Raw genomic sequence first — 12320 nt, forward strand, 5'->3', positions numbered from 1 at the left:
CTTTCATCCTCACCACCTATTTTCTCACTTTCATTGTCATGATATACATCATATACATAATCACATGACAATTTCATGAATTATCGATAATCAACATAGGATTTACGATAATACGATACACGGTCCTTACACGATCCAATGACAGCCCCAATACATTGGGTCGATCATGGTCGACTACATTGGTTTTGGGTCGACATATCTCGATTTGGGGAAACAGACTCGTAAATTTTAATTGGGGGAAGATATGTGTCGACAAAGAAGAAAAAGAAGGGGAGAATTAATTAAGTTAAAAGTTTAATTGCAGTTAATGTAATAATCAAAAGTCAACTCCTTGTTTCTTAAAAAAAAAGTCAGAGTCCTTATTTTTTAAATACTTTCTATCTCACTCCTACTTTTTTAACCGACCCTCGTAAATATACACAATGAATAATATTACATTTAAAAAAATTATAATTGTGATACATAAATATATGGTTAGATGGGTTTTTTCATTGAATATTGCATTTAGTACCTTTTTTTCTTGTTGATCGATAAAAATAAATTCATGGAGACATCTGCGGTCCGAGATCTTGATATTGTGAAACCAAACCTCAACTGAAAGGACTTCGGCATAAAAAAAATCTTCCTATTTTGGGTTATCCAAATTTCAGACACAGTAGACGCAAAGACAAACATCCTAGTCATGTTAATAGCATTGCGTCTTCGATAAAATTTCTTGAACCACTTGAAAACAGCACTGATACTAGTCATTGAATGAATCATGTAGAGTCGAGACCGAATGCTGAACCAAACGAGCATACTAAATGACAATGAAAGAAAAGGTGGTCAATGGACTAAGTAGAAAGCGCAGAGCAAAAAACATAGTGTATGTCCTCCGGGAATGGAAGTCCGCAATGAGTGAGCAGCTCGACTTTGTCATATAACCAAAAGATAATTGTATGTTGGGGAAAAACAATAGACCGCTAAACATCTGAATGTCATATAAAACTCGGATAGAATTGGAGTTCTTGATCGGAAGTTATTTTTGCATGTGATTATCTTTTTTTGTGCAGTTGTTTAATAGGGGTCTTTGAATTCCATGCTAGTAAAACATATTATTTCAAACTTCTCTCTTTTTTCTTTTCGTATTGGGATGGCTGATGGGGTTCACATTGTCTCAAACTTGATATATATCTCATTTTTTGGACAAATGGTGCAACTAGGTCAAGTGATGCATGTATTATTTTAGAATTCGAATATCGCGTCATATTTCAAATAAAACCATGTAGCTATAAAACATCTCTGAGAGAGAATGATAGAGAAAACACCAATACTAGGTTGAATTTGATAATTTCGTATCACATTGTGATTGAATTACACACAAGGAACAATTTAATTGAATATTAATGTTAGGTGTGTCTATCAAATCTATATATAATGAAAAATAATATTTTCATAAGTTAGGTCGGGGATATGTCCACAAAACTGACTTGTGACGCTTTCATAAGATTTTTTGCGTTAATTAGATCACAAACTACAATTTTAATATTTATTGAATCGATCGTAAAATCCATCGACAAAATACAACCTCACCCTACTTTGATTTTGTACTCCCTTCATTTTATTTTTTAAAAAATTGTTTCCCATTTGTTCTCCACAATCCATAAATCATTCATCTCAATGACCGTCCATCTCATTTTCTCGTACAAAATCATGCAATCCACCAAAGATCTCAATATATTCTACGGTAAGTCTTTTGTGAGACGATCTCCGAATCTTTATATGTGAGACATGTCAACCATACTGATATTCACATAAAAAGTAATATTCTTAGTATAAAAAGTAATATTTTTTCATTGATGACCCAAATAAGCGATCTGTCTCACAAAATACGACTCATGAGACCGTCTCACATAAGTTTTTGCCTACGTTCTATTGCTCATAATTTTTTTAAAAATTATATTGAATTTATTTATATGATTTAGTAGAAATTCACTGCATGTGACAGGATTATTGATATATTATTTCGCCTTACATCCTAAGTCTTACGTATTCTAATTTTGTAAAATTCTCGTTAATTTGGGTTAGGGCATGCCGGCATGGAGAATTCGCTTCGATGCAATGCGGTTTCCAACACGGCAATTTGTAATTACCATTCAGTCATTCTCGTTTGAAAAGTCAATGAGGACGACAATAAATTCAAACACCATTTACACGGCGTCGTTTCTTCCCATTAAGCCCGGGCCCAATAACATCACGCGGTGGCTGGCTGTAAATACCGTAATTTCCCTTTTTTCCCCACAAAATTCGAATTTTCATACAAACAATTTAGCATTTCTGACTGCGAAATTCGGCGCTGATTGTATTTGCAGTGATCGCTCCTCCTCGTGGATTGACTTTGGCTCTAGGATAAATCAGGATAAGGTATATTTTATCTTTTTGTTTATTCATTTGTATGCTCGTGATTTCTAGTTATTGACCTGATGCTTGTTTCCTCTCTCGATTTGTTTGTTAATCGGGGTGAGACTGTTTGCTGAAATCAGAGAAATATGGTGGTTATTCGGTTTGTTGATGAATTAGTTTATTTTGCAGAGATTAGAAAGGATTGGTGTTGTTTCAAAGTATAATGGGGAAAATCAAACCCCAAGCTCTTTTAATACAGAGTAAAAAGAAGAAGGCGCCGAGCCGAATAAGTGTGGTTACCATTGCAATTTACTTCCTTATCGTCGTTGTCACAGCTTTTTTTATTTTCTCTTCCTACAGACATTGGACTAGAAGGTATGGTCTGATTCATTTATTCTTCTTGAATTAATGGGATTTTGTTTGTGTTGATACTTGATTGCTGGTTTGCTGAATAAATATTGAGAGTTGGTTAACTAAGCTGGAGTATATAGATCTGAGATGCCTCTAGCGGTTTGAGGTGAAAAATGATTGTGATATGTTGGTCTCTTTGGCATGATTTGTTTATGAAAATTGATATTGTGGAGAATTCAGTCTTCTTTCACTGCACATCAAATGTATCACACTCCCCTTGTTTCTCTATTTGTGGGAATGAGTTTGCTCTTAAGTCGCTCATGTATGTTGTAAATGGGGTGTAATTAAGTTCAAGATTGGTATTGTTTGCACATTTATGAGCTAATTCAGTGGTGGGAACTGTGAAGCACATGTCCTTATGCAATCTTTACATTGTTCATAGGTCAAACTTTTCAAGTGAAGAACTGGTATCCGGTTTGGAGGTGCGCTAGCTCATTGTGATTTTTGTAGCTCTATTTCATCTTATCACAGCTTTTGCACTTCAATTTTGTTTTCTCTATATTTTCCACTATTTATTGAGTTCTTAATTGTCCTACCGCGTTGATGTTCTTAATATTCCCACTTAACGTTTTTTTCCCTTTTTGCTAAAAACCTACAAGTAAGTTTCAATGATGTACTAGATGCAGACCTTCATCATCCATGACTTCTCTTCACTGCTTTACTCTTCATTTTCTTAAATCTTCGCTGTTTCCTTTGCGCAGCATGATAGCTCATTTAGCAAGTCAAAGAAACCTGACACTCCCAAATATGCTGTAAGTTTCTTTCATCTTTACTTTCATGAGTTATTGAGTTAGATATTTTGATGGGATACATTGAGATTTACACCCGTAACAGTAAACCTCTGTGGGAACCATTTCTCGCTGCACTTTGCAGTTTCTATATGTTTATTTGATGTTGGAGGGCATATAAATCATAAATCATAATGCCATCCCTCTTTTACTTTGTAGCTTTTAACCTGCTTTGAGCATTTATTTTTGGATGTGAATGCGTCCAGATTATACTTAAGTCGATTAAGAAACCACTACATGTATTGTTTGTTAATTCCGCTATTCTCTTTCTGAAACCCAGTTAGATCGTTTTTCTATGATGGATTTTGATATAATATGATACTTGCAGGTGATAAATACCTCAAAAGGTTCAATCACTGTGGAACTTTATAAGGACGGCTCTCCTGAGGTTGTTGATAAATTTATTGATTCTTGGTATGTACCTCACAACTACTTTCGTTATAAATTGCAATATATTTTAGAAAGGTGGCTCATGTAGTTTATATTTTGTAGTTTGGTTCGCCTCCCTCCTACATAAATTTTTCTAATTTCTGCTGATGAATATGTTTTGCTGCATTGGCTGGTTAAGGTATTCTGATCAATATGGAGCAACCCTTCTATAGTTAAAAAAAGAAAAAAAAAAGAAAGAGAACTTTTTGTCCACAACTTTTGTCCATTGCCAAACATTAGAACTATTTTTTCAGCATCAAGCAGCCACCTCTGCTTGTCGCATGTCGCAAAGTCTAATATTGCTACTTTCGTGTCTTGTATGATGTTTATTTACCATCACCCGCCCTTAGAAAGTTCTAGATAAGCTTCATAAAAACCGCATCTATGGCAGTCTCTCCATTCATTTTTATCTGCAGTGAGAATGGACACTTCAAAGGAATGCTCTTTAACCGTGTGATTAAGAACTTTGTCATTCAAGGAGGTGATGTTAGTAGAACTGGAACTACTGAAGATTGGACTTCAAGGGGAAAGCATTACAATTACCTCGATACCAGGTCCGCCTTACCTTGGATCTACATATTTTTTGACGACACTATCTGAATAAACATTGACTATTGACTTGATACTTTATCTAGCATGAAGCATGAAGCTTTTATGCTTGGCACTTCTAAGACAAAACAAGGTGGTGGCAAATTTGATCTCTTTATTACGACAGCACCAATCCCAGACCTGAGTGAGAAAATTAATGTATTTGGTCGTGTTATCAAGGGTGAAGACGTTGTTCAGGTGAAATAATTTACCTTTTTTGCCCTTGTACTTATATTTATTATAATTGTATTGGCCAGACTTGTGTGTTTAGCTTCTGTGTGTCTTTTTTTTTTGGCCCAAAGCTTTCGAAGCCCAACTTGTGAACATTTTTATATCCTGGCTAATTCTTTTCCTTTTTATTTCTACGATTTAAAGGTACTTTAAGCTGTCTTTTTTTAATTTTCCTTCTTCCTCTCTTTTTTCCTCTTCCTGTTGCGTACCCTAGTGAAGCATTTCTTAAACTAATTAGACTCAGTTTAACTTTGAAAAATTTATCTGCTATTCAACCAATAAGGCGAGGTTAACAAGCAATATTGTTATTAATTATGAGCCCCATGATTTTAGATTTACTCAATGGTGCTTACGCGTTTAATCGCAAGCTGGTAAATTTCGAAGAAATTTTTTACCTGGGACAGTTGATAAGTAGGCCGTTTGATCACATGATTCAGTAAATTTAGTTTGTAGTGAAAGAGAACCTGTTGTGAAATGGGGTATTTTGTTGTTTTCCTAATTACTTTACCCACATCATCGTGGTTGCTAACTTAATCACTTGGTTGGGAATGAGTCTGTTTAAAACTCTTTCGTGCTTTTAACTTGGAAGTTTGACAGCAAATGCATCGCTATGTTATATGTTTTTTAGGAAATCGAAGAAGCAGATACAGATGAGCATTATCGGCCTAAAACACCCATAGGGATCATCGAAGTGACTCTGAAAGAAACAGTGTAACGGTACGCTGTTTTTGATATAATCCTTGAATCATATGATTAACCTATCAGCATTAGGGGTGCAAAGGAACATAACCGAACCAAATTTGGGCCAAAGATATTTAACTATTTGAGTTTTGAATTAAATTTTGCTTAAAAAAAAATGTTAGAACATGTTCACGTTCGGCTCAAATTTGATGATCTCGGATATGAATCAAATATTTGTGGTCAGCTAATTTCATTTGCACCCTTAATCAACATTACCAACTAAATCCTTGTTTATCTTTGACATTGTTTTTGCTACACCAAATCTTTCGATCCATTTTCCGGTTTCTTTTGGTGGGGAATATCTGCTTTGCAACTGACGCACTCTCTTTTTTCGTTTGTATTCCATGGCAGGCCTTCATAACATGAAGTATAGAACAGGTGAGGTGGTTTTGAGATTCAATTACATGTTCCGATAGAAATCATTTTGCTGGATGTTATTTCGTGTGTTGTACGATAATATGGATCCTTGAGAATTTGTAATGGTGCAGACGGTACAAATTTTCTTATGTCTGGAGGGGAAATTCCTGCCGCTAATTATATGATTATTACCACCTCCGAATGGTTGATTAACTAAACAAACAAACAACTGATTTATTTGTAGTTCGTGGAGGTTCAGCTTCTGGGGGAGTTGTTGTACTTTATATTGCTTTAAAAAAGAAATATTTAGGTTGTAATTGTGTATGTATATGCACACGAGAAACTCAAAATTGTTGTATGTTTGTGAAAATTAATCTAGTGAACAGAATTTTTACATGCGAGTTCAATTCATAGACTGCCATTTCTTTCAAATAGTATACGCAATCCTGGGCTAAGTTTGATAAATTCCAGGCCAATTCCAAACTAGAAAGCAAGACCGTGCTTCGATCTCAACTGCTGTACTAATATTTGCCGGTGTTTAGAAGCCTCCCGAAAGTAGTCTGCTGCGATTGGGAATGTACAAATCGTCGCGATGTCATCGTAAAATGAGCATTATCTTCATATATCACGATGTGTCATGTTTCTCAGGATCATATCATTTAATGAACGCATAATCTCACATTGTCTACGTGCATTATATTTCAAATGGTGAAATGTCTGTAGTCAAAAGATCAATAATAATCATTAATTATTGCTAACATATTCAATAATTAGTGTCGATGTACTACCGTCTACCTTCTATTACAACTTTTGTTTATAACAGTAAAAACAAGAATTTAAATGTCATAACATACTCTCCGAGGCCTAAAAATTGAATGAACGAGATCCAAGAATATAATGAAATTTTTATACAAATACCTTGTTAGGTAGCCCCAAAACAATTCAACAATATTGCTTACTTAATCTAACTTTCTAGTATATACATTGATATATAATATTCGACATGAGATAATAACGAGAATTTCAAATGCTATTGATGGGAAAACAGTTTCTCGCTCAAATGTGGCTTTTTTAGCTTCTGAACCAAGTGTTCACTATCACTAGATTGATAAATATTTTTTCCATTCATTTGTTGCAGCTCTGACTCTGAGTTAAGATACACTATAGAAAAGTTTTTCTCATTAATTTGGTGCAACTCCAGATAAATATATACAATTAATGCCCAAACTTAGACAGATTCTGTCATATCAGAGTGCTAAAAATGTTCATAAACGATTCCTTTTATCCACTACAAGAACTTTGTCACAAGTCAAAACACTGGCAAAGATATTATGGTGCTAGCAAATTGTAATGTTCATCACTTTAAGCTTGTATTCGTATATTAACTTTCTGATCTATATAAAAAGTTCTCATTGTCCAGAGTTTGTCTTTTCTTATCTTTGATCGACTTCCTCACCCTCCTATAGATGAATCACAGGGAAAATGTCAAAATGCTAGTGCAGCTGCGCAGACTTCTCCTTCAGGCCCTATGCGTTTTTTCGATATATCACCAGTTCGAGTCAAGTTGAATATGTTACCATTAATTTTTCATGCATGTGTGTAATATATATGCCAACATCAACTCACATTTACCTATTTTCTATACAATTTACAGGTTAAAAAAATTATACCTTATAATATCTAATGAGCACATTCTTCAGAAACAAAAAGTATTTAACTGCGGGTATCTGGCAACCTAGCAACCTAGACCTAGCAATAAATGACGGACAACAAAATCTAATTACTGATATGAACTCCTCCAAACATAAATCATTGTCTAGTAGACCTCATATAACTGATATTTGATAATTCATTAATTTAGACAGTAAATTATGATACGGAAGGCACATGAATACAAATATAAACATTGTCAGATGAAACTTAACCCAAGATTTATGTGGTGAACAAGCAGGTATTCCCTCTATGGACTAGCGATCCCAGCCAGAAGGTCTCCGTCTATCTCTTGTTTTATCTCTGAAATTGTAACAAAAAATAAACAACAAAAGATCAATTTACAGCAACACTGAATTATAAGGCACAAAAACAATTCCTGTCTGTTTCTTTTCATCCAGTTTTGTTAACCATTTTGATCCAAAAAGGCTGCAATTGAATCATAACATGATTAGAAGGTCAAATTAAATATGACGCATTCACTTTCGTGTACTTGTGCTGGTAAAAATTTGGTCATTACAATGAATGATACTGTAAGCATATATATGTACACTGAGAGAATGCAGGTCTTTGATTAGATCAATCATGTGGACATCGGAGCAAAGAATGGCATTAATACTCCTAAGATTATACCCACTGATTCATCTCTAGTGACATGAACGGTAAGAAAGAAAATGGAGGGGAAAGCATAAAAGAGTTGGGTTGTGTGTGTATGTTTTTTTTTTCCCGCGGGGGGTGGGGGGGGGGGGGGGGTGGGGGTGTGTGTGTGTGTGTGGGTGTGGAGAAAGAGAGAACGTAGGGGGATAATTGAAACAGAAAACAATTGGCAATGCAAAAAAGTAATTTTCCAGCCATGAATGTCATAGCCTAATATTAGTCAGTGCGAAACCCATCCAGGAAAACAGTAAAATTCAATTCATTCAGCTAAGAAAAGTCACCTTTCCGAGTGCTTTACATTTGCAGTTCCTCTGGAACCCTGCATGCTGCCTGACGCTGGAGCAGTAGCTGCCGGACTATTTATTTGTGCAGCGTGCATGTCACCACCAATAGTCCCACCAGATACAAACCCAGGTAAAACTGTTCTTTTAATGACTTGTCCAAACTGCGAGGACGAATTTGATGAAGCCGGAACAAAATTGTTTTTGTATTGTGCCATCATCCCCGTTCTCAGTGAATTAACTGCTGTAGAGCGATTAGGAGCAGCAGCATTTGAAGTAGTGTTTGACTCAGGATTATACCCAATACCCAAACCAAAATCCACGCCACGAACACCTCTACCACCACCTCCCCTTCCTTTAGCTCTTTTACCACCTGCAAAATCGTTGAACAATCACATAAGTGAAATGACAGGTTTTCAGAATTCCAATAGCATTTATCAAAAAATGATAAGAGAAGAATCCATAGTTCTATTTTGACAGGATAATTTGCTATGATGTGCACTCCAGCACAAATACTGCCGAGGAAAATGACCAATCATTCTCAAGCTCCCAGAGCCACTTATCCTAATACATGAAAAAAAATTAATATGCATTTATCATACAAAAAAATATCCATACCTCCTTTCCGCGCATCACGTTTGGATCTGAACCTTCCATCCTAATGATTTACAAATTAAAAGTCATTAAAACATTAAAAAGCAAAACACAAATATTGGAACAGGCAGGAAAATATTTCAGACAAGATAAATATAACAGTTAAGCGACTCTGAACTTCTAGCTTCAAACCCATATAATGAGATCAAAATGAAAAGTATGCATCAGATACTAAGTCAAGCTAAAGTAATGTAAAATAGCCACATCTTGCTTTGTTACCCTCCTTTTACTTGACTCTCAAGTGATGTCCTACAGATCCCACAAATCACTTGCAGGACTTCATCAGTTGTTGATTTTCTAAATCGAAATATAAGTTATGTGGAAATGGTTATTTGATACAATTTGATTTCAAGGATCTGGGGTTAAGAAAATAATAGGACACTAAGGTTATCCATTTTCTAACCCTGGAGCAGATATCACTAAAGACTGAGGAGTATGGACATCAGTATCAAAAAGAAAAAGATCAAAATAAGACATTGTAGTGGAAATGAATTCCACCAATTTAATTAATAAGCAGATGAATAAAAAAAGAAAAGAGAAACCCAAACAGATAAATCACCTTCATAGCCAGATCCATCAGCTCCATGGACACATTCTGACCCGCAGCTATCAAACTGTTGACTAGTTCACCAGCAAATCTCGCCTCCTTCTGTGTAACAATAGTGTATGCAGTACCATCTTTGTCACCCGCACGACCAGTCCTTCCAATACGATGTACATGCATGTCCATGTCTTTAGCTATGTCAAAATTGACCACAGATTTAATCGATTTGATGTCAAGACCACGAGCAGCAACATCAGTTGCAATAAGAACATGGTAAGTTCCAGATTTGAACTTTTGCAATATCTCCATACGAGAAGCCTGATCTTTGTCACCATGAAGTGCTGCAACTTTAAAACCCTCTTGAGCCAGTTTTGATTCAACTTCATCCACTGTGGACTTTTTCGAAGCAAAAACCAAAACATCGCCTTCATCTATCATTCGAGGAAGCTTTTCAAGAATCCATGGAAACTTCTCCTCATCAGATGGAATTACTTCCACAACTTGGGTAATATCCTCGTTAGCCATACCCACCTCTCCAACGGTGACTCTAACAGGATCAGAGAGAATCTCCCGAGCAAGTTTTTCAACTTTCCGAGGCATAGTCGCTGAAAAAAGTGCTGTCTGACGATCTGGCCTGATTTGACCTACTATAGACCTTATCTGTGGCTCAAAACCAAGGTCAAACATTCTATCAGCCTCATCTAGCACTAAATATGTTGCTCTCAACATGGTCAGAGCCTTCATTTTTATCATATCTATCAATCTTCCTGGAGTAGCCACGACTATCTCACATCCCGCTTTTAGCTCCTTGAATTGCTCAAGTTTGGACATTCCCCCATACACTGCAGACACACGGATGCGATGAGCTTTGGAAAATTTCTTAGCTTCCAAATATATTTGATGAGCCAACTCCCTAGTGGGTGCACATATTACTCCAATGGGACCTTCTTCTTTCTCAAGTTCAGGTTGATCCATTATATGAACAATCATGGGAAGCACGAATGAGGCAGTCTTCCCAGAACCAGTTTTTGCTATACCAATCACGTCTCTTCCAGAGAGCATAATAGGTAAAGCTTGACACTGTATCGGTGTTGGTTTCTCGTATGCTTGTTTTGCTATGGCTTTCATTAGCTCCAAAGAAAATCCACAATCGTCAAAAGTTTTAACCGGCCGTGGAACATCAAAACCCGATACACGTATTGCTAAGCTCTTCTTATACTCGATAGCATCCTGCTCACTCATACCTGAAAACATTATGAATCAGACGCTTTCCAAACAAATGTGAAACTAATAAGCATTAAAGTACAACCAGTTTATTAGCTATATACTATTTAATCAAATCAAAGCACTGCCATCAAAATCCTCAATTTGAATTAAATCTTCAAGGATATGCAAATTACATGGTCGTATTCGATCACCTGAGATAGAAGGTTTCTCCTCGTAGAAATCCTTATTGAACGGCTCGTAATCAATCGAGCTATGATCAAGCTCGGGAATTGGCTCGATCTTCTTCTTGTCGACAATAATAGGATTGTCATCAGAATCATACTCAACCATCCCGGAATCCACGGCCTTAGCAGCCGCATAAACCTCTTCATCCGAATTATACCCTGCGTGAAGCGCATCCGCGGCTAATTGCAGACCTAAATCCTTCTTCGCACTCAGAAAACTCTCCATTGGATCATCCTCCACGTCATCCCTGTACTTATCCAGCTTCTCCTTCGCCTTAGGTGGCGGTGCCGCCTTCATCTCCTCGTTTAATCCTTCCATAAAAGCGTCCAGAGGATCAATCTCATCTTCCTCGGCAGCAGGAAAGCCGTTTTTACCGTCAGTGACGACATAGTCTGGTGTGTCGCGGTCTTCAGCGTAATCAATGTTGTCGAGGTCAGCGTCATCGTCACCGACGCTTCCACGAGAAGACGGAGGGACGTAGAGTCTCTGCGAAGGTTGGGATCGCTCGAAGTTGTAAGTGGATTGGCGATTGATGCCGAAGCCTTCGAATCCGAATTTCCGTTTGGACATTCTTTAAAACCCTAGTCCCAACTTTGGGAATTTTATTACTTATTATACTTTGAGAAATATAAGTGAAGGGACTTGTTATAATCCGGAAATTATATTCATAGTCCAGTATTATCTTTTTCCTTTCCATCCCTGATTTTGGGGGTTTTAAATATGCGTTTAGCCCCTAAACTTTTAAAATATAGCAGAATGGGGCATTTAACGTTTATTGTCTTTTTTCAAATAATAATAACTTAAAAATATAAAAGAAATAATAGAATAAAAAATTATTATTAAAGATAAAATGATAATAAAAAATAAGAAGAAAATTAATAATAATGACATATAAGAATAATATGATTATTATTTTTTCCGGCAAATTATATTATATTGTCTAAGTATCGGAAATTGAATTTTTTCGTTTAATATTTTGTGTGTTGGTTGTAAGTTGATTTAAATAAAAAATTATTTAAATTATTATTGAATGACAAATTAGTGGGAGTTAGTCCGTTAGATAGCTCGATCTAATATATTATAAGATTAAAGACT

At 36.0% G+C, this 12320-nt stretch overlaps 2 protein-coding genes across 2 annotated transcripts; one reads left to right on the plus strand and one right to left on the minus strand.

Annotated features, from left to right (window-relative positions):
- The first annotated feature begins 2199 nt into the window (after nucleotides 1-2199).
- Nucleotides 2200-6321, plus strand: LOC142529302 (peptidyl-prolyl cis-trans isomerase CYP21-4-like). Its single transcript, XM_075634806.1, has 9 exons — nucleotides 2200-2403; nucleotides 2572-2757; nucleotides 3176-3215; nucleotides 3495-3545; nucleotides 3910-3995; nucleotides 4427-4564; nucleotides 4646-4796; nucleotides 5458-5546; nucleotides 5922-6321. The coding sequence occupies exons 2-8, from the start codon at nucleotides 2606-2608 to the stop codon at nucleotides 5542-5544; spliced, it is 705 nt and encodes a 234-aa protein (XP_075490921.1). The 5' UTR covers nucleotides 2200-2403; nucleotides 2572-2605; the 3' UTR covers nucleotides 5545-5546; nucleotides 5922-6321.
- Nucleotides 6322-7718: 1397 nt separating this feature from the next.
- Nucleotides 7719-11857, minus strand: LOC142528897 (DEAD-box ATP-dependent RNA helicase 24). The gene is made up of 5 exons (XM_075634165.1): nucleotides 11192-11857; nucleotides 9789-11017; nucleotides 9194-9233; nucleotides 8576-8948; nucleotides 7719-7940 (listed from the first exon to the last, which is right to left on the minus strand). Exons 1-5 carry the CDS (start codon nucleotides 11793-11795, stop codon nucleotides 7895-7897), a joined length of 2292 nt encoding a protein of 763 aa, XP_075490280.1. The 5' UTR covers nucleotides 11796-11857; the 3' UTR covers nucleotides 7719-7894.
- Between the last annotated feature and the right edge of the window lie 463 nt (nucleotides 11858-12320).

The sequence above is a fragment of the Primulina tabacum genome, chromosome 16, assembly GCF_025594145.1.
Source record: "Primulina tabacum isolate GXHZ01 chromosome 16, ASM2559414v2, whole genome shotgun sequence".
In the NCBI taxonomy this organism is placed as follows: domain Eukaryota; kingdom Viridiplantae; phylum Streptophyta; class Magnoliopsida; order Lamiales; family Gesneriaceae; genus Primulina; species Primulina tabacum.